The sequence below is a fragment of the Helicoverpa armigera genome, chromosome 3 (genome assembly GCF_030705265.1).
Source record: "Helicoverpa armigera isolate CAAS_96S chromosome 3, ASM3070526v1, whole genome shotgun sequence".
Classification (NCBI taxonomy): Eukaryota; Metazoa; Arthropoda; class Insecta; order Lepidoptera; family Noctuidae; genus Helicoverpa; species Helicoverpa armigera.
The window spans coordinates 3,469,437-3,496,825 of record NC_087122.1 but is presented as its reverse complement, the minus strand read 5'-3'; the positions used below and the strand labels follow the sequence as shown (position 1 = coordinate 3,496,825).

The window sequence follows — 27,389 nt, the reverse complement described above, 5'->3', positions numbered from 1 at the left end:
ATAAACATTTCGGTCCATTTACAGGTAGTAAAAAGCCTTAAAGTGTAGTAGTAATCGGAAAAATTTCACATAAAGTTAAAATCCTTTGGTATTTAAATTTGATTTTCATAAGAGTTTATGATTTTTATATATGCGAGAAGAAACTTGTTAATTTGCTTTATGAAGGAAATAACGCACATTACTTCTGAATAAGCGTAAATAATTGCTTTAAAATCGTTTCAAGGATTGTAATCATATCATTTGGATTTGTTATTGATTTTCAAATGTTTTCTTAATGATATGTTTATTATGCAATTTGCTACCGATTTCTAATTAACCTTTGTGAGTTTAATGATCCGACAAGTTTAGTATGTTTTTACGTAGATTACAAAATAGTTTAATATCGTAAGAATGTAAAGAATGTATATCAATTAAAATTGTATTAATTTGTAATTATATTTAGATATGTAAAAATGTGGAATGTGTGTAGTGTAACAACTTTACTAATATTGATAAATACATTTTTTTGATTTGTAGTTTTAATGTTTCTCAATATTGACTTTTCGAAAACGTGAAGTTCAAAAGACAACTTTCCTTTTAGCACCAAAATGAAAGGAAGTGAGTTTTAAATATCCCGTAAATAGTTTTTGCAGCCCATTGAAGAAATAGAAAAAAAAACTTATACTTTCATCTTTATTTTAGCTATTTATTCACTAAAAACCAAAGTAAATATGGAAACTTATCATTCGCCAAGCCAAATATAGCTACCTAATACAGATTTACGTAGGCTGCATAGAAAATTTAGCAAGCGAACACAAGGCTACTATCTACTTGTCGACCATTCGACCAGTCAGTCGGAATGTTGCATTATCCCGCCCTGCTCGATATCCGCCTTAGCACCAAATCCCTGACATTTCGCTCGCTTCCGTAACCCTTGGGCCAGGCTTCAGTGTCAGCGGGGCTTGGGCCATAGACGGAAGCGATTCTTATCACCTATTAATTACATTACAGTGAGAAAATGTTATCATGATTTGCAAAAAATACATGACATGAAAACATAATTTTGAGCACATGTAAATGATTTTTAGGACATGATACCGAAGTTAGCAATAGTTTTGGAGTATATAGAAAATAATTGATAGATTGCTAAAAATCCTTCATTCATTACCAAAAACCTCACACTACACCAAACTCCTATCAAAGAAAACTGAACCCTAAACACTCAAAAACAAAAGCATTAAGAACAAAAGTCAAATACGTCTATCAATAGTCAAGCTGTCACCACCACCCGACCCTCAGCCTTCAAGTATAACAATTGTATCGCAACCCCCCACTCCCCACTCCTGTGCTGCGCGCGCGCAACTCGCCGCGCCACGATCACTTTGCGCACGCGCGCTGAGCTTACGCGCGTATCCGTGTAATATGCGTCGGTGGTGAAGTGGCTGTGAAGTGTACGATATCGATTTTGTACAAAGACCGTGATCTGTGCTTACACTGCGAAAATGAGGTCTTGCTGCGCTGTGGCGCTTCTTACCCTAGCGATTATAACAGGTAAGAAGAAACTCACTGCTTTATAGATATAGATATAGGCAAACTTTTCAGTGTTTTTTTTTCTGTGAAAATTAATTGGTATGTGTCTGCAAAAATGTGCAGTCATCAAGCCAAATGGCTTAGGAAGTGTTAGCCGCACACGACAGCAATTTATAGACGTTACGTAAATCAATTAAAATTGTATGAAATTTTATTTTTTTGCGTTTCAAATCGTGCCAATAAATAAATTGCATTAAATTACGTTAATAATGTGATATTTAAAAAATGCTAGAGTTTTTTGTTTCGTAATATTATTCGTAATTAATGCATTGATCTTTATTTCGGTCATTATCATACAACTCTCAATGCCAACCGATAAATAAATTATTTAAAAAAGACAATATTTCGTAAGAGTCTAAAAAGTTTTGCTAAGATATTTACTTTCGTTTTTATTTGTTATACATAAATTAATTTGAATTTATAATAGAATATTTCCTCTAAATTTTAATCACTTTCATTCTCTAAAACCAGCTGCGCTTGCGCTCGGCGCTCGCGCTGTCAACAGAGTTTTCATTGCGCGCGCGCATGGGAAAATTGGCGCGAGAAAAAAGTCTCGTTGATTTCTTGGGCAATGAATTAAACATTACTGCTAGTAGTACTGCCATACTTTAAGACTTAAGATATACCTCGTTAAATATGTAGGTATTCACATATAGTCAAGAAAACTGTTTTTTTCATCTTACATTTTCTTAAGGAAATATATAAGGAAAAATAATAATTTCGGTGATTTAGTATGAAAAACGAATTCATTAATTAATAATCAATTAGTACATAAAATGAAAACAAACACTGAACTATATATATCGTAATTCATATGCAAGTTGGCAATTAACATCGTATTTTTTGTGTAATCTCCGCTTTGTTTCTATTACGATACAAATACATACTTACGTATGTATACGATAGTTTAGCCGTGGGCATTAGACACGCCAACTGTTCAGTGAAAATATATCATTTATTTTCCTTTTGGCGATTCACTTCTCAATACCAAGTATACTAATATAATAAACAGGAAATATTTTTTGTTTGTACCTTTAAGGCTCCAAAACTACTGAAAATATTAGAAACATTCTTTCACTTTTTTAAAGCTACACTCTTCCTGATTAACATAGGCTATATTTTATCCCGGTGCGGGCAGTAGCTCCCACGGGACGCGAGTGAAAACGTCTAGTAAACATAGGCCTTACTACAAAAACTTGATCATCTGTTGAACACTTGTCTAAAAAAGTGTGGCTGCAAAACGGACCTTATTTCAATGTCATAATCTGTTATTTTTTTAGACAAGTGTTCAATAGACGTTTAAAAGATTTTGTAGTACGACGGATAAAGTCGCTTGTTATGATAGTACATACATACATTATGTAATTGTGATTTGTAGAAAAAGTCAGTTGTAATACATTATCAGGCCATTGACGGTTGTAATGTTTCCTTATGTTTACAGTGTTTTATTGTGCCTTTAATTGTCTAGTTGGTATTGAAAGTTTGCGCGATATATTTGTTGGTTGTTACTTTCGTATCAGTACTTATCTATAATAGTATTATAAAGTTGAAGGGTTGGTTAATTTGAAGAACTACAAGTCTTATTTGAAAAAATCTTTCAGCGTTACATGAATATAAAGAATATAGCCTTCCTTTATTTATCTATATTTATGTAAAAATATGTGAGCATTATGTCTTCTAGTTCAATGACAAAACGCTGAGATTGCGAGCTCCTTTAACGTTAATAGCTTAATAAATAACTTTATAGGTATAATAACAAAGTAATTTGCGCGTCATTCTAAACCTTTTCGTAAAGTCTAGACAGAAGAGGCGTTGTAGAAAAAAACGTAGAATTCCATCAACGAAATATGGTGTTATAAACATAACATTACGAAAATTTATGATCCTCTCAGATAGAAATGCGAAAAAACTTGTATAAATTCTTTAAAAGGTAAACGACATACTGAGTCATGAGGTCCCGTAAATGTTATTCAAATGTCTTTGGGTCAATGTGGCTAAAATGTATTGTTATAACAGTTTTTATACAAAAACACCTCATAAATCGAAAGAGGTTGGTCTAAGTGTAGCACACTTCAAACTTTTAGTCGGTCGATAGTTTTTTTGGCTATCCAGTCTAACCAAGGGGTATCGGGTTGCCCGGGTAACTGGGTTGAGGAGGTCAGATAGGCAGTCGCTTCTTGTAAAGCACTGGTACTCAGCTGAATCCGGTTAGACTGGAAGCCGACCCCAACATAGTTGGGAAAAAGGCTCGGAGGATGATGATGAGTTTGTTTGGGCTCATAAATCTATGAAGGTGACTGACAGTGCGCACGTTACAAAAATCAGATCTTTAGCCGGTATCAGACCGACTGAAAACATTGATTGGAATCAAGATTTTATTTACGAAAAATTATTGCTAACCTTTGGGTCAACTGTTTAATCGGTCGACTGTTTAGTCTGCAGCGTGTAAATACTCTATAGTTTTTTCGTTCATCGTGAGAATCCGGTTTCGACATATTTTTAGTAACATAGATGATGCGTACAAGTATCTTGAAAGTCACACGTCTGTTGAAGATTTTCGTAAAAATATTTGTTCATCTTTTAATTTATTGTTAATTTGAATTGTTGATTTCATCCTTGGTGTGTCTGTGTTCGGTTTGGCGTCTGAGAGTCTCTCTAGAGATTTTTATCTCTGTGGTTTATTGTAGATTCTTACAGCTGTCGTTTGTGTCACTATGCAAGGACACTACTGAAATATGAAGCTTTGAAAAATCGATTTCTTTACAGTGCACCGTTAGAAAATTTTCCTAATACGTTTTGTAGATATCTATTTAGTGGTAAAAATTTATAATTAAATGCAAAAATGCAAAACGTAGCATAAATCCTTGTATTTTCACAAACACAAAAATATTTGACCGCACACACCATTTATAAGCAAATTACACTTATTCACAATTACACCCCGACAGCCTTAGACTCTTTCTACGCATTCTTTCTGCACGAAAATTTTCCGCACTTCACATTCATTTGATTCTCTTGTCACGCTCAAAGCAACCACATGCTTTAAGAAACCACAGTGTATCTAAATTGATATAGCTATGGGCTATTTTTCACCAGTGGCCCAACAAAGCCACAGTTTCTTAATACGCATACAGACATTAGTCTCGTTGTATTGTTATGCAAACATTTTTCTGCTTGGCTGTACCAGGTGTACTGTGAACTCGCACTCGAACACTTTCGCGCGTTTGGTACTGGCAGTGACAGAATGTGTTTTAGAACGCAGAATTTGAAATAAAAATTGATTTTTTAAAATTAGTATACTTTCGTATTTCGAATATAGCCAGTCTGTTTAGATTGATTGTATATTTTTATTTTGTTTGTGCCCAAAGCAAAGTTCAATAGGTGTATACTTTTTAGTTTTTGCTCTACATAAAGTTCAATAGGTACACAGCTATCATTGATCCGTATCAATAGACCAGAAAATATACAATAGAAATATAATATACTACGCTACAACAAATATAACAATAACAACAGAATCTTTATGAAACTGAGTATCAAATAATATTGTATCACAACAGTTACATAAAGAGGTATTAGAGCAAAACTATAAAGTGTCGAGTGTGTGCGACTGTACTAGTTAGTGGCGTTGTCACTTTCTTGTCAAGCTGTATGGTATATGGTGTGGTCACATTGATGTGGTTTATGTGTATGTGATGAGTACGTAACGGTGGGTATGAGGTTTGTAACAGTAATAATTTTGGAAAATTAGCTTTATTTGAGGAAGCAAAAATTGACGAACTTCAACAAATGGCTGAAAAACACCTAGTTATCGAAAAAAATTGAAACGAAAATTTATTTCTCAAATACCTACCATATTTAAATAGACTATGTTAGACCTTTAGATCTGTATATGGCACCAGACTGTACACTATATACTATGGTAAAAGTAAATAGGTACAATGTCACTAGTGGGGTTAGTCTATGAGTTAATTACCTGTGGATTCTGCATATCACTTTTAGAGAAATTGGTTAACTGACTTGGCCTTTTATTACTAAATTTCTACAAGTATCTGTGAATACAACTACACACACAAGTTTCGACACTCAAAATAACTCATAGAAAAGAAAACAAAATGTAAACATGTAGTACATAAACAGCTGCATACCAAATAGAATGAAATCAATTACAATGTTACATAACACTCCCTGTTAACAATGTTATGTGTCTGACCGTACGGAGAAATGTGCACTCATTGTTACGTATCGTCTTAACTTGCGTCGGATACATAATTAAGTTATTGTGATGTTTGCAAACAAATACTAGATTAGTTAGTTGAAAATACTTTAAGTCTCGATCGGAATTAATGCCATCTTATTTAATTATGTTTCAATCATTATCCTATACAGTTATGGGCCACGGAGGAATTGTTAAAGCCCATTAAATATTTCTAAAATAAGGTGGTTATAAGGGTCACTCTTTTCGGGAGTTTATCTATTTATTTTCCTTTAAAAATGCATGAATAAATGGCTCACAAAAGGCCATAAGAATACAATAGACCGACTGCAGATATAAGAATTGATTATTTTTCGTAATTATTGCCTACACATTTTTTACGAAACAAGGATATAGGCTCGGCTCAACCACAGATTCAATTACGTAATAATATTATATTTGTCTAATACCGAGTTAACATGTGGTGTTCGAGGTTTACGGCCGTAAATCCTACAATAGATGTCCAATAATGTCGGTCAAGGCTGCCGGCTGCAGTTTCACAAACATAACATTAGATATTCGTCGCGTGTCTGTCTGTATGTCTCGTCCTAGGCACAGATGGGGGAACAATAGAATGTAGGTCAGTTGGAACTAAAGCGGGGTGTTTTCCGAAAAGATGGCAAGGTTAAGGACAGAAACTTAAGTAACTGTCTATGATTTGAAAAATTATTTTTTGTAGCAAAAATATATGCTCATTATAATCATGAACTAATACTTATAATACCATACTATTCACTCTAGCAATGCAATTAACGCTCATTAATTCTCTAGTTATATGAGAAGGAAATTTTGTGCCCTGCAGTATAACAATAACCTGTAATGTGACAAAAATAAGGACGTAATAATGTAGCACATATGTATTAGAACTTTTACCTTTTGAATCCTTACTAAGAACAGAAGTTCACATTAGAAGTAGCTTTCCGTATAATTTCGTCACTGTGATTCAAAATAAAGTGCAATACAATAAATAAAAGTTGTACAGTATAACGAAATGGTTAGGAATTTGTGACTAAAGATTGTCGAAATTCAAGGCATTCCGAATTCTAGGTCTATTTAGTACCAGAAATAAGTGATTTGGTCTGCATGAAAATGCGAGTTAATGTTGGAACAGTTGACAAATAAATCGTGCTACTTACGTTAAAGTGTAGACAGAAACGAGTGAAATAATTAGTATGAATCAAACATGAGTGAGTTGTGTAAAGCGTTTAGTAGTTTAGCATAGAAGTGCCATTTAGGAAAACTGTTTTACTATGTTGCTTACTTAGTGTTTTATACAGATGCACTTAGTTATGTCTTAGTGCATTTAATGAATAAAAAAGTGTATTGGATACCTAAGTCAGACACACTTAGTCAGAAAGTGCTCGGAAGATTTTAGGAGTCTGTATCTACATTTTGTTTAAAATTATTTTCTTATTATTTCTTTTCAAGTTTATCGATTACTTGTTCTTATTTTAGAAAAATATAATTTATGATTATGATAGAAAAGTTTATGTAATTTAATAACAAGAATAGCAATCACAATTTTTAATGCGCTTTCTTTGTCCAGTTTAATCAAATCTGTCACTTTTTGACAGCTGACATGACTCTGACACAAAATCTCTGTAAGCTCTTGCTTAAACTCTACTTAATATTTTTTATTAAGTTCTTAAGTTATTTCTTTCGAAGTATAGTAGACTGTAATCGTTCATTAACCCCAGTAGGTATACCTATACTAAATCATTTCATTTAAATTATAACACGATCTTATTCTTAGCATTAATTGTAAAATTCTTACAAGACTGTATGTTTGTACATACTTAATGGTCTTCGGAATTTTAGTCAAGTATAGTTAAAGTATTTAACTAACTCTTTATTCATTTAATTAAAGCAAAAGGGCCATGCAATACAAAAAAATTCTTCCTATGCCATTTGAACTGAGAAGAAAATTCCTATGTGCAATTTTATTTCATTCAAGCATCATGATCTAAAGAGGTTATCAATTCTCTTTATATTCGCAACAAAATCCATGTTCTAAGTTTATATTACCCACGACCACCGTATATCTTCGAGCGGTCTGACCTCCCGACCTGACAGTCGTTAGTCAAAGTTAGACAGGCCATCGATGCATCGTTGGCTGTTACAGAAATAGCACCTTTCGCGAGATATAACAGATAATACGATATTGATGGCTGAGCCGCTTCCAGGTGATAGGTTATATCGATCATTGTTGTTAATAGATTATATTGGTAAAAAACGAGTTGTGAGGTTATTGTCCTTAGGATTTTTTTGCATTTTTATTGGCTTGTGTGTAACAAAATATGAATAGAGACACTTTTGTAATTCATTGTGCAAAAATATACTCGTAAATTATAAAAATAATATGCTAGCGATTGCAAACAAAAATCGAAAAGATTTCTTTGAGAACCTGTCTATCAATTCTCATCTCACAATCGTGAATTATACGTCTATTATTTACAAAACACGTGTCGTGAAATCCTTTCGACATACAATGATAATACATATAAATTAGTTATATAACGAACTGCTATATAAAATCGACAGCCGAGACTTATGGCGCTCACGCACATCTGAATACAATATTACCATAATCTTTGTCACTAAAATGTCATGGAGGTCAAGGTTGCATAGAATATTTTAAATTCCATTAATTAGAATAGGAGTAGGTCATTTTATTCACATTTTCCTTATACGCGACCTATTTTATTGTAGAAAAATGGCAGGGTATGTGTAGGAGTAGTTTATTGTATTACTTAAGGCTTTTTTGGAAGAATAATCATATAAAGAATAAATATCAGAGTTATTAACGGTGTAGACAGTTAAGGTCAACGAATCGGCCTCATGGCTACCATGAGCAGATGTCATATTTTATTTTAAAGCACGTGGTGTTGGTTTGATGAATAAAGTCATCAGTGGTTTTATATCAGTAGGTCATAATATGTTTCTGATGACGTGATTATGTAGGTACCGAGTTATATGTATATTTTATTCAGTCAGAAAGTCTGACAATCAGTCTAGGTATCAGGTGCCCTCTATGTCAAGGACTTGTGCTCAGCTACATCAGGTTAGATATTTTTGTGATATCTAAAATGTACTGAAGATTGTGTTCAGTGTACAATGTATTCGTAAAACAATTGAAATACGCCTAATGAATGTCACAGACGCTGTTTATTATTTTCAATTAGCAAAGCTTGCAGGTAATGCGATACTATCAGTCTGATTTATTACATCTAGCTTGCCCTTAGTGTGACCTACTGCGAGTGTATGGCAATGTCTTACTGAACATTATTTTATTCTGCAAAACGTATGTTTTTGAGCCAATAGATTTTAGTTATTGTAGAGTATGTTATTAATAGAGTTTACACACTTCAGATAGGCAGTCGCTCTTTGTAAAGCACTGGTACTCAGCTGAATCCGGTTTGACTGGAAGCCGACCCCAACAAAGTTGGGAAAAGGCTCGGAGGATGATGATGAGAGTTTACACACTTGGAAGTTAGAGTTGTCTGAAGAAGAGACAGATAGACTTTCTGCGAAAAATGGCATAACTAAGAAGGGATTGAATTTTGGTATGACGGTTGATAATGTAGAATGGCAGCAAAAAATATGTATACATTGCACCAACTTCGAATGAAGAACCGATTAAAGCGGTAAGCAGTAGGTGACACTGAAAAATGTAGCATTTTACCGCAAGATGGAATAGGTCCAATGGAAATGAAAAGGTTTACCTATACTGACTTGAAGAATCCAAAATTATAAGTTGTGATTGGAAGATAGTTTGCTATAAAATCTATTATTGCAGCCACTCGTAGGGCTAAAAGCATTTAGTTTATTGCTCCACAGTGTTGTAAACTTAGTTTCGACATGTTAACTTAATTGCTGGAACTTATTTTATTTTATGGAAAGCGGATACGTTCTGGCATTGAAACTTATAGCTTAATGGTTCTGGTTGAGTGCCAACAATACATGGTTAAGTTAACCTTTACCTACTAACTTTTTATATGTTTATCTAGAGTGGATAATACCGGTGTATAAAAGTGTTTCAATTATGTTTTTACTTTTATTCATTTTAACGGCTTTTCACGGTCATATTTTGAGTTCGTCAAGTTTTGCACCGAGGAAGATTCATCAATATAATCAAAAGGTCCTACGTAAAGTCAAGTAACCATCTCTTACGACCTTTAACCTCTAAGACAGTTGCTTTGCAATAGCAAAAATCTTCGACACTGCAATACATATATTCCTTGCAAAGTTATATAATATGTCTAAGTTTGCTTAACATGCTGTCGATAACATTTGCATAAGAATCGCGATCGGCCGATGCCATAAATTGATACTTGCATTATTCGTTAGGCCATGTTTGATTTATTACATTAGCTTTTTCTATGTGGTTTTTCCTTATTCTTTTACTGCTATATATCCTACATGCAGGTGCGGTCAACTTTCCTTGTTTTTCTCCTATACTTAGCTCTGCTGATGACATCTATATCCGATACCTGGCATTCTACCATGTCTTAGGCATAATACCTATTCGTCCCGTTATAAGCCACAGCCTGTTCTCCCTTTACAACTGTAAAATCCGAATTTTGTCTATAAATATACTTTGATATATAAAAGATCTTTTTACGTCTTCCGTAAAATAAAATTTTAATTTCACTATCATTTCAATCCAGTTTATCCAGTATTTATTTTACGATCAATGAACGGGTCGTAAGTTCATAATTTTGCATATTTATCAATAGTGCTTGAGTTAATGATTTCCGTGTAAAAAGATTTTTAAGGTCACCGAAAAACAAATATAGTGGTAGCTTATGGAAGTATTCTAATGTCTTTACTAATATTAGAGGTATACTTAAAGTTGAAGAGTTTCTTTGCTTGAACGCGCTAATCTCAGGAACTACACCGATTATAAAAAAATATATTATCAGTGTTAGATAGCCCATTTATCAAAGAAGGCTATAGCTATATATCTTCCTTTTATTCGGGTGTGCAGATTACGAGGTGCAAGTGAAACCGGTGGAAACTAGTATTGTAGATATGTTTTTTTTGAAACATCATCAATAATGACAAATTCAGAAAATGCTAATCCTCACAAGATAAAGCATTGTATTTACGACACATTCTCATCAAGTTAATGCCTAGGTGTGTAAACGATGATATCATGACACAATAACGCATTGGTTACGATAACCGGCCAGCAACCACGGCGTAGGTTTATTGGTACATAGCAACCTTGTATGTTTGCTATTAATCAATGTTGTATTGTGTGGCACTACCTTATTTACGTTTGTTATGTAAAATGTAGCATATTGTTGAGCCTATTAGAGTTGTACGGCTTTACAAGTCATGTCTATGTGAGGAAGTATGGTTGTTATATCAATTGGTTGGGACTTTCCCATCTTCATATACATAGTTCGAAGAGTTCGAAAAATAACTGTAATTTTGAGGTTCAATTTATTTATACATTTCTAAGTATGTTCCCTATTTAATGTCAGTCAAAATTTCATCGTGCAAGTTTAACATAGATTCCCAAAAATTACCACAATGGTCATTTTTGGGTTTCGTGAAAGAAAATTAATAATCTGTGATCGAGAACTCCTAACTATGAGAATCTCCTGTTTGGGAAGTCGGCTAAAAATATTGGAATAGTTCCGTTCATTTCACATATTATGTTATGAAATGTTACATGTATTACCTACAAGTAAAACAACGACAATAACTCCGCGTTTCTATAATTGCCACCAGCATGATATAGTTAACTAGACAAGCGATCATTGTCCGTTACATAACTTACGTAGTCCGACGTATACTCACGGAATTGTTATTTTTTATATTGTTTCAACGTTCCGCGCACTTTCACGGTCATGAATGGTGCGTCGCGTGGTGACTTTCTTCTGCGCAAGCGCATTCAACAGGTGGTTTCTCGCTGACCGGTGATGCAATGTCACTGCTGCTAATTATTTCGACTAATCATTGCTTGTGATTTGCGTAATCGATTGCGCAATCGTAAATCGATTTTGGTAACAATTCTGAAGTGTTTTTTTTTTCGATTGGTACTTAATTAGTTATTTTTTGCGGAAATCGGAATTAATTTTAAATGATTTTCAGTTTTTTTTTTCTTTATTTTTAAAGTAATATTTCAAACAAAATGTCTTTATTAACTCATTTAACACTTACACAGTTTACAAAAGCACTTAGCGAGTACAAGATTATCTAAACAACCGGTTAAACATACAGCTCAATTCACGTTATCACTTGTGAACTCAACAGTACTTGACAAACAGATGACCCGTAAGTGCTAATGAGGTGTACAGTCGCGCACGGTAATCTGATCATGCGATGTTTGTTCACTCGTATCATTGGTGAGACAACTGCCGGTACCAAAGTGAAGTTGTCAGATTTAAAATTCGAATGCATTTTGTTTTGACAGTTACGTCATTTCAAACCATAGAATATTTTTGCATGTAATAGACGCCAGTTGTTTTTTTTTTACTTTTTTTAAATGAGAAGCCGATTGATACGCCTATTACGATTGATAATTATAATTGATGATTGTTAGTTCAATTCAAGTTTCTTGCTTGTTAACTTTATTAACAGGAAGGTAATCGCTTAGGTCAAATATAATTAAGACTGTTTTTTATAAACAAATATATTATGATTGACGTGTTAAAAAAACTCTTTAACTTTGCGGTATAGGTTTCTTAACAAATAATTCAAAAACATGTTTTATCCAATGATCCGAGTTTCCGCTTAGAATAAAAGATTTTTTCTACTTAAAGATTTAGTAATCCCCATCAAGGTTTTGACCAATGTCAGAATGAATCGTATTTCACGCTGGCATCTATTACATCGTATTTTATTCGTATGAGTACAAGCGCAGAGCCAAGTTTGAAAAACAACAAAAATCAGCCATCTAACGCTAAGTATTTTAAAGCTTTTTGGGAAATGTTAATGGGTAGTATTTAAACGCAAATCAAAAAATATCCTTTTTCTATGCAATAAGATTCCGAATTCCCATCAAAATTACTGATTGCACAGCAAAATATTCAACTCAAAATATCACTAAACACACTACAATTTATTTTCGCAGCGTACAGCGATTTTTCCTAAAGCAAAAGCTTTTTCATCAATGCACAGCTAATAATCTTAATGCACATTATACATGTTAACTCTTTTTCTTTTAAATATAGCTTCTATTTTTATATTATTTACAGCAGTTTTTCTGAATAAAACAGCTTTTTATTAGTCACAGTCATCTTATTATTTATTAATTACGGCATAATGAGATCAGCAAAAAAATATAAAATTAAATACAAAATTGTAATTTATTGAATTATTTATAAGCGTTCACGCTTCCTTTTTTGCCCAATAGGCAACATTTTTAGCTTCTGCAGGTGGCACCACGTACTTGCGTCGGATCGCAAGTCCGATGATATGCTTGCACATACATACTATAGTTCTTAAAAAAAATGGGGCTGGTGCATTGTCAGTATTTCCTTTTAGCATACATTTCATATAAGTAGTCATTAAAAGGCTACTACTATAATATCATATTTCAGAATGTTTATAGTCAGAATCATCTTTTGGCATAGTTTTGGAATTTTTGTTTTCCTGTAAGAAGCATGCAAACAAGCCTGAAGCATACAAGGAGGCATGCAGCATGTAAGCAGGCATGCAACATGGAAGTAAGCATGCAACATGCAGCAAGCATGGCTTCTGTCACGGCTCCGGCGCTGCGGGGCTCCGGCGGTCCCATGCGAGCTTATCGTCGCAGATGATTTTCACGCTCACCACCGCAGCTTCGGCTTACTGGCCGGCAGAGCCGGCCAGCCTCAACCGCGTCGGCGAGCGTTAAAACTACCTGCTCCTCAGCTCGCAGGCCGCCTCGCCCTCCGCGCCTACGCGGTTTTGAATTGCACTCTAGGGGTAGGCAAACAAGACTACGTGGAGTCGGTTTTGCAGCGATTCGTTTTCGTTACTAGCTTCAATTTTTAATACAATGTTTTTTAATTGAACTCTATCTTAATCGCTCGCGCCACTCTGCACTCCAGTGATGAAAAAGCGCGCGAAGCCGCGAACCTTTTCAGTTAATTTGTTCTGGTTTTAGAAATAATGCAATGTGACAGGATTTTTTTGTTATAATAATCATTAAATTGGCCGAGCATGGCTTCTTGAAAATTAAGACAAATGTGATGAATAGGTTTTGTTGTACTTACTGGTTAATATGCGACTGGGATAGTTATTTTGCTATGAAATATGGAAAATTTGCTGTGCAGTCAGTATTAATGCTATGTATGTAGTATTTTTGTACAAGAATAAATTTAACTGTATTGCATTATAATAAAAAAAGCAATGTCATATTGATGTATCATTTCGAATTATCTGCAGTTTGAGTTTTGTTAAACATTTAGTTTATTTGTAGTGAAGTAAGTTATTTGATGTAAAAAAGAATATAAATGATGAGTATTTATTGATAGGCGATTATTTATTTGATATGCAATTTATAATATCCCAATGTGAATTTTAAAATTATTAAACTTGGGTGACTAAATCTAAATCTGACATGGAGCTCCATGCAAAATAATTGTACTCAGTTGCATCCTGTTAGACTGAAAGCCAAGTTGAGAAAAGTCTACACAAGTACACAGATGATAGTTATTTTGAAATTCAATTTGAATTTTTAATTTCCATCACAAAAACCATATCACTAAAATAAAAAAAACATGACAAGTATTCTATCAAAAACCGAGTACTATAAATATGCAGCGTCAGTGAGAAATCGCCCATGTGTGCGATACGGCGCGAGCGCAATGTACCAGTGAAATGGGTACTTTCGCATTTCGCCCGACGCCTTACGTAACCGAGATGTCGTCTAATTACCTCATGTGTGAAGATTTTTGGTTCTTATGTATTATTGAGTGGCGGAATAAATATCCGGATTTGGTAGAATATACTCTATAGTGGTAGGCATCACTCATTATAGTATTCACCTATGTATATGGGCCAAGGGCGGATCCAGCTTCGGCGCCAGGGGGGGGTCACACAGTCGTGATCAAGTCACAAAAAATATTATATTGTAGCTTTTACTTCTTTTAATATTAAAAGTAGTAGTAGGTATAAAAACAATAAGCGCGATCGTAGCGAGCTTGAAATTTTTACGAATGATAAGAAAAGTGTTTTCATGTAGAAAATGGGCCGCGCAGAGTGATTGCAATTTCTGGTACTTACGCTACGCACACGTGCCAAACAAAAAAGCGCGAGCGAAGCGAGCGCGAAAATTTTTGTTCAGGTCGAGGACTAAGGTTAAAAGTGTTTTTATGTAGAAAATGGTCCAAGCTGTGCGAACGCGATTTCTTCGACAGAACCACAGATGGGAAATAAAAAAAAGCGCGAGCGAAGCGAGCGCGAAAATTTTTATTCAGTTCGAGGACTAAAAGTAGATGAAAACGCTTTCTTGCTGTATAACAAATATACAGCACAAATACAAGAAAGCGCGATCATAGCAAGCATGATTTTTTTTAGTTTGAAGACTAAACGTTTGAAAAGTATTGTGTACGCCGAAAAGGGCGCGTACGTTTTTTATTGCAGCAACAGTAGGTAAAACATTTTCTGTGAAAACTTCAATTGTCTTCCTATTGGTAAGGGTTCATGAGATCAGGGCCGTCTCTAGCCCATGTAGCGCCTGGGTGCAATCATCACCCAAGCGCCACCTATGTATCTATTGAAAGATTTTGAGTAGTACATATTGATCGAAGTACTTTAAAAGGAATATAAATAAGAACGTTCGAAAGAAAGTCACTTTTTTGGTAGGTAAAGGACTTAAAAAAATGTTTCCAAATCATTGTAGGCTTAAACTGTTGGCCAGATTTAAGTTATGAAAGTCGAGACAGGACAACGTAATTGTAAAAATTAGCGCGAGCGAAGCGAGCGCGCAAATTTTTTAATTTTGGGACACAAAAAGTTCGTAAGTTTTTAAAAAAGAAGAGCAAACTGTTTTGTTTTTGAGGACGCCATTAATATATTTTTTTGCTAAATTTTACTTATGAAGCTATCAAGGCAAGGCGTATATAATATTGCGCGAGCGAAGCGAGCGCGAAATTTTTTGAGCCTACGACACAAAAGCACCTGATTAAGTACATTGTAAAGCAACAAGTAGCCGCGAGCGCAGCAAGCGCGAACTTTTTTAAATTATTTGTTTGAAGACTCACAAATCAGACTGGGAATTACGTACAAATAAAAAGGAACCGTGATTAAAGCGAGTGCCATTTGTGTTCGTTGATTCGGTGCGTCAATAAAAATAATAAGAATCAGAAATACAGTACAGACATAGTCATTTACTCGCGAGCGTAGCGAGCTAGAATTTTTTCACTTAGTTGGAGGATGTTAAAAGTTAAAAATAATCAAAATGATCAATCCAACAAAGCGAAGGCGACTTTTTTGTCAGTATCATGATACAATGTGGAACTTTCTTATCGAACGGGTGTAATTTCTTCGAAATTTCCTGGTGGTGGGGCGTCCCGCGGCGCCCCTGATATCGAGGCGCCCGAGTTATTCGCACACCCTGCACCATAGGTTAAGACGGCCCTGCATGAGATACAGCATGTAGGTAATGTAGACAACCCAGACAGTGGATTCTTAGTAACACGGTCCCGTTTCCTCCTTTTGGGTACGGATAAAGAGTAAATAAAGAATAGAGAGCGAACCTCTCTACTCTCTCTACCTGTAACTATGTAGGTTCCTACATACCTACCTATTCATTCGGAATAAAAATTATCTTATACTTATAACAAAAACATAAAACATCGTGTTTAACCATTTCAATTATTGGTCCTCTTAGGTCCTGGACCTGGCCCAGGGGGGGGTCATGACCTTGTGACCTACCCCCTGGATCCGCCGTTGATATGGGCGGGCCGTTGTAAAAAACAATTGACTACACATGATTGAACAGTCTTGTTTGGTCAAAACTGTCACACACATGATATATTATGGATGAATACAAAGGACAATGGGCGATTCCGGTCCAAATGTCCACCACGAACGAGACCTATATTACTAGATAGCCCGTTAAATATAGAAAATTTTTTGTTATGAAAGTAAAAAAAAATATAATGCCAGAAAAAAGTTATAGCAAAATCAAATACAACATTTTACAGATTTTTTCAATTTCATTTTTTCAATTACTTTTCGTGATGTTCGATTTTCGTACTTTCTGTAACTTCTGACAAAATAGAATTGTTCATTATTAGAGAGAAGACACCACCAGTTAATCTTTTACGTAGCTATCTAAATATCGCCATTTGTAGAATTAAGTTTCAATAATTTAATTCAAAAATCTACAACTTATCTAATGCATTAAAATGTTTTGATCGTTCCAATAGAGTCGAAATGTTTGCACGAATTTCATATAAAAATTTAAATATTGAAACACGATTTTATTTGCGAAGAAATATTACGTTATAATGTCTTAATTAAAAAGCAATTTGTTGCCATAACTTTCGTTCACAAAACGTTATGTAGAACGGAGCCAATATTTACATGAGTAGTCTATCACAGTTTCCCAGTTCACCTTACAATTATCTAGTTCCCAGACACGCTGTACTCTGCATTTCCCACCGTCTGGAAGTAGATATACAAATACAGTCAAAGTATCAATCAAGATGCTTCTTATGGCACTTCCTACGTTAAGCAATGCTTGCGTAAGTAATTAGTCGTAACGTATGTATTCCTACAGATTAATAAAGGAAAGAAAGTGTCATTTCTTAGGAAGGAAGCAGTTTACTGGCCTCGGTAATATATGCACATATTTGTGGTACAATTGGCGGTAAGTAGTTCATGTTATATTTAGGAAGGAACTGTGTTCCGTAGGATGAATTGTTCCTTATTTTGATGGTTTTTCTTTACTTATCCAGGGGAATGGTATGTTTTGGTGGAATGGTATTAGTAGTGCTTCTAGGCTAATTATACTCGTAGTTGTGAGAATAGTTCCGTGCATTTGTTTTTTCCTTTTATGTTAAAATGGTATTGAGATTGACTGAATTTTGCGAAGGATGAAGGATAGTTTTTTCAGGAGACACAATTTTCTGACCTATTTGAAAATAGTGATTCTGGTCATGCATGCAATGTATTCAAAGCAAACTAATTATAATTTAAAACGGCGTTCTTTTTTTCATAATACCAAGGCCTGATCATGAGCATAGTTTCTAATGTAACAGTTTAAAGAGCTTGTAATAGCCGTGGGTAGAACACAACAACTCAATTAGCGAACAAAGAAATTAGAGATCCGTGTCTTACCGTGAAATATTGCACATTGTGTAAAAAAGCGTTTTGATCCGGATCATAATAAATCAAGTTACACGATTATTATGCATATGAAAAAGATATCAAATTCATAAACTATAAGATCGATTATTAGAAAAATTATGTTGGATTCTTTCTTCAGCAGATAGGTTACACCTATGTCATTGTGTGTTATTATCTTTAATGTAGACAATATTTCTAGATTTTTTTTATTATTTTATTGACCAAAAGTTAAAATGAGATCGATGAATAGTATTAAGCTTGAAAATACTCTATGTATATGACAACATGAAGATATATGTATTATATACCTTCTGCTCTGTTATAGTAATTAATGATAGCCATTTCTTTATTTATTTTCAGTTAAACGTTTCAACCTTTTCTGTCCAAGAAACATTATTTATCTATCTACAGGATATTTTTTTACTTCCATAACGGTTTGCGGTATATTTTTGCTCTTTGACCCATACATGTATTTGTTACTCATAGTGTCAAATATTAACAGAAACATATAATTAATTAGTTTTATTGCCAATAATAATTTATTAGCGTTGCATGATTTAAATTGTAAAATAGATGTTATTGACTCTTGAACTTACGATCTTGATTTTTTATTTAGTTTTGTAGAATTGACGAGACAAATGTATAAGTATTGGATGTAGCTCAGACCACCCAGACATATACATTTAAAAAAGAAATAGAATTGTTTTTGAATCCTTTAGTCTGATTTATGGCTTGCATATATTTTAAGTTTATCTGCCTTGTCAGCCAACAATTGAATATCCGTAAGATCTCTTTCTAATAAAACTTGCGGAAAATAAAAAGTATAAACTTCAATCTTTGCATCTACAATCACCTATCAAAGATGAAAACCACTTAATTATATGCCATGACTTATGAAACAGCGCCGAAGAAATGTGACTTGCGCTAACAAAACTATGAAGAAAGAGCTCACTCACACATACACATGCCTAACTACGCGAATGTGTGTGTATGCGCTTGCGACGCGATGTCGTTGCGTTTTCACCTTGTTGCAAACTGGAAGTGTCGGTGCGATATAATAAGCGTGATTTTTCCAGGGAAACTTAATTTTCAACGAGTTTGTTACGTAGTGCGTTTTTATGACTTAACTAGCTTTGTTTATAAAAGTGAGCAATTTTGTTCCTGTCTCAAATGGGGAAATACATATGAGTAGATTTGTAGATGATTAAAAACATTCAAAATTTCAAACTTAAAATCATTTATTTCTGGTAAGTGCATCGTAAACTTTAAAATACTCATTTATAAATAAATAAGTGAAGAAACTAGATAAGCTACTAAATTGTGCGGAAAACAAAAGTTGTCCAAGGTTACATTTTTGCGTATGTGGTCACAGCTAAACGATTGATTTATATAGAATTGCTCTACAGTTGAGACATACTGTCGAAATTATTCCAATAAATATGTTGTTTTGAATTAAATCGGGTCTAGACGAGTCTATTGCATTTTAAGATCTATGATTTTTGAAGTAATATCAGATGATATTTATAAAGTTTCGTAATTATTGCTATGGTTAAAGATCATACTATGCTTCTTGTCATTTGCAATGAATTTGAAGTAAGTTGACATATGTGCATATTTATTTACGCATAAAGTAACTTTCTAGATGTTTAAGATGCTTCATTAGCTAAATGACATATTAATGGTGTGCCATGCATTCATGATGTTTAGAGTTTTCTTTGTATGGTGTTAAATACCTCCATAAACTCCATTTATGGGTGCTTCTAAGTCCATTTAGAAAACGATGTGTGAATATAATTAATTGAAATGTATTCTTATAGTCTACTAAACGGCTATTGTGAATCAGGAAATGACATATGGATTCAAAATCTGCAACCGTTTGAAATGTAGAATATTTTATAATTCTATTAAAATGCGTTTTTTTATTTGTTACACTTTAATAGTAAAACTAGATTACCTTGTGGTTTATTGGCAGGTGATTACTTTAGACTTTTTAATGCGTTGATTACGAAACGTCGTATATCGTCTTATGGCCATGTCACTTATCACTATCTGTCTCCTGGTTCGTCTAGGAACCTTCAGAACTACTATCACTTTAATATATAAACTTTCTTTCTTCCTGGATTAGATCGCTTTTTTCATTAAAAACTGCACATAAATTTACACCAGCTGCCAATTTTAGTGTAGGAAGTGTATTTGTTAGTGAGTGAATTGTGTAATATAGTGTCACTCGCTTTTGCCAAACGAGTCTTTCAGTGCGTTCAAGTATGTACCAGTTGAGTGAAGATTATTAAGGATCTAGATTCTGGTTGAGCAAGGAATTTGATAAGTAAGCAATTGACGGTATACCTAATTAAGTTTACAAATTGTGTCTGTTGATAGGTGAAATCGTTGACCCCTGAATATTCCAGGATTTCCACGAAAATCATAAGTTGGTTAAAATAAGATAACGGAAGAATTGGAATTGATACGTAAATATACTGTTAGAACCAATCCGGTTTGGTGATCGACCGCCCTGGCTTTAAGTCATTCGGTCATATTGAAATTATGTATATTGCTTTCTTTTTGCGCGAATTATAAAGTATAGTAAATAACTCTTATGCTCATAGCAATAGGATTGATTATACAATGACAAGTGGATAAGAAAGATCTTTCGAACTTTCTTCAGTATTCGAAAATATTGATCGAGATGACGTTTTTTAAGATATGCACAAACTCTTATTTAATATGCGTTTCAAGTATGATTTGTCTGATGTTGTAATATTTTTTGTGCATCACAGCTAATAATTTATTTTACCGATACATTCGAAACATTTGCAAATCGTTCCGTCTTTATATGGAGATGATGCAATTGTTAAGAAAGTCTCGTTTATTTATGATACGTCAAATGTAATCACAGCTTAAAGTGTACAAAGATTTCGTCGATCATGACCGTTGAAATTCTGCATACTTAAAATTTCACATGTCCTCAAAAATAAAAAAAAGAACTTAACTTCTAGAAATGAGGTGTCATTTCCATTAATTCCTTCTCCATTTTTATACACGAATTTACATATTTATTTAGCTAAATATAGGCAGATGTACAGTAAAAAAATTGCAATCAAAAATGTACCAAGTAAATGTTGCAAACTTGTTCTACTTATTGTATGAGTTCATCAATTAGTCGGGTGTTGCTAACCTAACTCGCTTTGTTTCACACTCTCACAGGTCGAATCCGCACTCACTCGAATCCGCGCAATTATTTTTCTTCTCACAGAATGTTGGTCACCCTACTAAAGTTACTGGTGATGAGTTTTTATATTGCGACAAAGGACAGGGAAGGACTTGGTAGAAGGGACTTTTTTCAGTAATGTTCATTACTGAAATAACATTGGGTTACTTTATCACATTCATGTTTAGACTAGTATTTAAAGAGGAAAGATTTAATTGTTTGAATCGATTAGGCTCCGGAACTACTGAATCGATTTGAATAATCCTTTCACTATTAGGATTATCTACGTTAAACATTTTTTTTATCCAGGTGTGGTAAGAATTGTCTCCGGGGCAAAGGTAAAGCCGCGTGAAAGAGGGCCTAAAAGTAATTCTGGTATTACAGTGCAGGTAAAGACACATTAAGCTGCAAAACCTAGCAAAAATCACACTAACAAAAAAACCTGACGCAATTACAAAAAAAAAAACAATACTTTTATACCAAAAATTGCGGTAACAAAGCGCGCTCAACATTCACATTTAGCACCCTTGACCAGCCGTTCACTTCGGCCCTGGCGCAAGTGAACTCAAGCGTTTCCCATAAGAAATGTGCCTGCAAATTGCCCCTCATTTGTCTATGGATTATGTGGAATTAAAGTGAGGTAACTAAAGCCTCTTTGTTGTTGGGTAGGCTGTATTTCGTGGAGCCAAGCCTTTTAGGACTTAATAGGCTCTAATGTTGCTTTGATTAGAGAATTTAAGTTGAAGTAGTAATTGAATTTGAAATTAATGTTGAATTTTGAAGTCTTACACACGGATAATTTTTGTAGGTTTTTCACACGCTTTTATTAGGTCGCCCTGGATGTAACTTACTATATCACTATCAAAGGTCACTTTAAACATCGTCCAAGGATCGTCGCATCATGAAAATTGACAGCTGTATGCAGTACTATAGTAGTATAGTAGTACAGTACAATAATATTATGCTTTTTTCACACTTCTGATGATGAAGACGGAAAATATGAACTGAAACTTCATGATGGAAAATCGTATCATAGCTGTGTTTAGATTTAGTAGAAAAGTCTTGTAATGATATTCACGTGCATTTATAAAAGCTTGTTTTTCTAATATTCTTTTGACAAAAGATTTATAAATAAATACCTTGTTTACTGACCTCCTAATTCACCGAAGATAATGATGATACCTTCAAGCTAACCAGATTATAATCAAAGCTACTTAGCAAACAGATTGGCAGTAACATTATGATGTCATGTTTACTCTCCGCTTGTACCTACTTACGATACCCACTGCAACTAGGTGGTTGCACTAACCACAAATCGTACTTATTTATTTCTATATTTACCCGTTTGTGTAAGTGGTAAGATTCAATTAGTAAACATGATATATTTTACTATTAATTTACGATGACTTGCAACCCCTTCCTCTGAGCCTTTTCCCAATTATGTTGGGGTCGGCTTCCAGGCTAACCGGATTCAGCTGAGTACCGAGTATCAGTGTATTATGATGACTTGCACTATTTAAATTAAACTAAATCCACTCTATTTTCATTTGTCAAATCGACGATTAGACCAGTAAGCGACGAGTATAGGCTGGTTATGGGTCGTTTATCGTTATATTTAAATGGTGCAACTGGGTCTTACTCTGATAAACAAAAGAATATGCTTTCTTACAAAGATCTTATATGACTTTATTTCACTTTCTAATAACGGCCTTTTGTTTTTGTTACAGGTAAAATACTTGACTGACGTACACCCGTGAGAGAAAATTTTAAGAAAGAATATAAAGGTATGATGATGAATGGAAGGAAAAATTTCGTATACTTTGGTAATGTCACCATAATTAAGTAATAAGTATTATGGGCCTTAATTTCGGTTCTCAGGAAAGAAAGTGTAAGTTTCTGTGAGATTTTAATACGTCATTTCCGTTCAGAGGGTTGAAAACCGATTTCGTTTCAGATTTACATACTTTAATAACCTCTAAAAGTTCGCACCACAAAACTTTGCAATTCCGAAGTTAGCCACTTGACGCATGCTCAGTACTATTGTCTTCATAATTCTTATGAACATTACGAAACCAAAGGTAGCTAACTTCGGACAAGCAAATCTGTACTAACAATGATCAAAAAATCAAGAATAGCTAACTTCAGTATTGCGTTTTTTTGAGTTTTTTATTGATTTTGATTAATGACTTTAAAAATGTCTTATATGATATTTAAAGTATTACATAAGCGCCCTTTAGTGTCTCATGAGGCAACGGCTACATGTCTATTTGAGGTTAAAGTTCACCTTACTAAGCAATGAAAATACTCTATTGAATATTTCTGTTGTATGCCGGAACATAAATATCATACTGTTTAGGAAATATATCTTTGTTTGTATCGTTTTTGGTCTTTAAAATTTAATTGACGTCGGCTCTTCAAACAGCACTTTAGGTAGGGTCTATTTATTATCCAATTTTGAAAGTTTCTCAAAAATTTTTCCTACACGCAAACGATTATTTTTTCTTATTTATACAGATATTTATGCCAAGAGACATGTGAAAATAATGAATTTATTGATATCACAAGGTAAATTACTCCTGCTATTCAAGCTATCCAAAGATACGGAGATACATAATTGTGATAGACAGATGTATATTATTAATGAGTCAGTATCCATTGGCTTCATTTCATAGAAACCTCAAAAAATACAAATTAATTGTATAACAAAAATATCTCCCACGTCATTCACACGGCTACGTACAATGCGTTACAAACATACATACGTTGTTACAAAACCACAATTTTCCCATCTTAAAGGTTAATAGTTCTTTAAGATTATCATTTAATAACACCTTGTGTTATTATGTTAGTGATGCAATTAGGAAGACGCACTATTTAGTAGGTTGTTTGTAAATAAATTGATATTTTGTAAGCGAGTGTCAGTGTTGCAAAGTTTTGAGGAAAATTGGCGGGCTTGTGGCGACATGTGGTTCAAATGTCATTACTGTGTTCTATATGGTGATAAGTAAAAGTAGCTTTATGGGAATTTCAGAAATTGAAGCTGAAAAACCTTTGAGAGTTCTCCACGCTATACCATAGGTATCTACATATTCCTACAATCATATGGACGGACATATACTGCATATTTTACGTATAAAATCAATGCACAGTCACGTCTATTAAGTAGAAGTTATGTTAATTGTTAATTATGCTTACAAGCATCCTCACGACAAATTTCAAATTGCGGCGCACCTATATTTTGTAACAGAAAATTGAATGATAAATAAAACACATTTCATAAATTAATTAAGTAAAACTCTAAAACACTGAAATGAGAAACAAATGAATAAAACATTTTTTGAATTAAGAATACACGAAAAAAATACATTAAATAATCCTCTTCCTTTCATTTGAACGATAAAACGGAACGTACACTAAATGTATTCACATTCTCCGAGTAAATGTTACTTTCATTCAGCTTATCTGCATTTTAATGTCAAACCTCGGGGTCAATGACACATTGACATACGTCAGTGTGTGCATAACATCATAAACGTCAAGTCTATAAACGTCATTTTATTTACGAAGTTGTAGTATTAATTGAATTAGTTATGCGTTAGAAATTCGCTTTATTATTGGTTTAATAGCTTAGAAATTGTACTGTAATGCCTTGTAAACATAGGTTCAATTACATTACGTTACATGTAATTTCACTCACATTGAAGATATTTGTTAGCTTTGAAGATTGTTTAAATTTCAATTCATTTGTGAAAAGATACAGTTCGTTGTCGAATTGAACTTTCAATTAACGTCAACTTTTTTGAGACACCTTATTTATTTTCTTATTTTTTTGATGCCAATATCAAAACCTTTAACGTCAGTATACAAACATAGCCTACATGATCATGATAACTTACTACACACACATCTGGAATGTACAAAGTTTTGAACATAACGAGTAGGTGTTCCCAGCAGTTAGACTGTAGAGTGTAGGTAATCATAAATCATTTTGCAATAGATCACAGCTACTTGTTGACGCCATATTGTATGCACTTGCATTACCCCTACTGCACTTTGATACTTATGCAAGTTTGAAGTGACAGCGGGTTAGTGCAAATGCACTTGGACAACTAAGTTATAGCATATAAGTAGGTAAGATGTAGGTTTTAAAATAGATGATGAGGCATTTATTAAATGTAAAATGCTTTGTTGCTTGCAGCCTATTTAAGAGTTCATTTGGTACCTGATTAAAATTATTTAGGTATTTGCTCTTGACAAAAGTAGAGGTATAATTATTATATAACTTTAATGATAAGATTTCCTGAATCAAAATTAAACACACCAATAATTCAAAAAAATAAATAGTTTTTTAATTCATCTGAATTTGAAATTGTAATTTAAATTGGGAAATAAAAAATAAAACTGCACGCTACTTAATTCAATTTTGATATTTGAATAATATTTATGTAATCATTGCAAATAACAACATTATGTTGGAAATATTAAAATTATAAAATCAATTTTGCGAAAATATTATTTATTGATCATATTTAGATCCTTTTAAAGCTTATATCTTGCATCTAATCTAGCATAACATTTCGTAACTAATCTACAAGAAATAGCCAGTTTCCATACATTATCGAGAATTGAGCTCAAATACATGATCACATATACTCTGATTATCTGTTCCTATCCAACTTAGCTTAAATTGCAAAGTTTAATCGAATTTAAGAGTATTTGCAAACTGGTCACACGTTAATTTTAAATTATTTAGAATTACGGCTGAAATTGGCATTTCAATTTTAGTTAGTTCATTATAAAAAGGTTATGAAATTAATTTAAAACATGTTATGTTCCTTATTACACTTTAAAAATCAATCTGGTATCACCTTGTTGAGGAAAAAAAATGAATTATTAAGCAAGCCTGGAACTTGACGTTTGAACTACTTCCAATAGGATGTAAATTATACGTATTTAGAATACAAACCTACCGTAATACGTACTGTACAAACATGACATAATACCCTAGAAAGCTAACACAACAACATATAAACAAATTATAACACAACGGTCCTATTTATAACACGAACCACCGCGACTAAAATAAATTGTAATTCAGCTCACTTCAAAGGAAAAGAGATTTTTAACTATGCAATACTACGTACGTTTAAATTAGGATTCCATACAAACTTTGTTATGAAATCGTATGTGATTCATACAATCCACCTTTGATAATGTAACCAACTGGATACGCCATTGCTCTACTTTTCCGTTATGCCAAGCCATAAGCGCTGCCGTTCATTACGTGCCTATGTTATGTCCGTGATTTGCTATTGTTAACCATCTTCCTAAAAAGAGGAGATGATCAATCCGGATGTTTGTATTTTATTTAAGGAGATTATTATAAAACTCAAAACTCAGCTCAAAACCATTACACGTCAAAAGCACTTTTTTCACTCCGTCACCTACCGTATGGCACAATTTTTCGCAGCAATTTGTTTATGGCGGTTCCGTTTATTTATATGCTCTAAGCATTGTAAATACAATGTCTTCTAACGCACTCATTCAAGGATGTACCTATGTAGTTTGTTACATTGAGTGTTGCGCAACAGTTGCGCCACAGTAACACGTAATTTCGTGAGAATAGGTATTCAGTGACAATTAGTATTCATTCGATGGTTATTTGTGGGTCATTTTGATGTTTAAATAATAATTATTTGTCTGCCCTTTTCAAATTATTTGACATCGGCATATAAGCTTAGTGATTGCAATTATAGGTACTTTGTTATATTGAGTGACTGCATATTCGATCTTTGTTGTCTACAATTGGGTAACAAGACAAAATGATAGGTACTGCATGTCTAAAATATAATATGTAATACTGGCTATCGGAATTATTGGGGTTCTGAAAACTGCAGTTGATATTTAAATTGATAAGTAGTTAACTCTCTTGGTGCAATGTGGTGGTTATACCGTCACCTGTTGGTTGCCAGAATCTCGTCTTTCAGTAGGGTGCATCACGGGCATTTGAGGTTGGCAATTGGGGCCGAATGTAATTGAACTGCCCTTCTACACTTAGAGTCG

At 33.7% G+C, this 27,389-nt stretch overlaps 1 protein-coding gene across 6 annotated transcripts in view; it reads left to right on the top strand.

The window, feature by feature from the left end:
- Window positions 1-1,317: 1,317 nt before the first annotated feature.
- The window catches only part of LOC110383844 (mucin-2), a 124,440-nt gene continuing 98,368 nt past the window's right edge, over window positions 1,318-27,389 (top strand). For all 6 annotated transcript variants that reach the window (XM_064043505.1, XM_064043508.1, XM_064043506.1 and 3 more), the window contains exon 1: window positions 1,318-1,530. In XM_064043505.1, coding sequence (XP_063899575.1) covers window positions 1,482-1,530 — 49 coding nt within the window. In that variant the 5' untranslated portion in view covers window positions 1,318-1,481. The remainder of the gene's footprint in view (window positions 1,531-27,389) is intronic.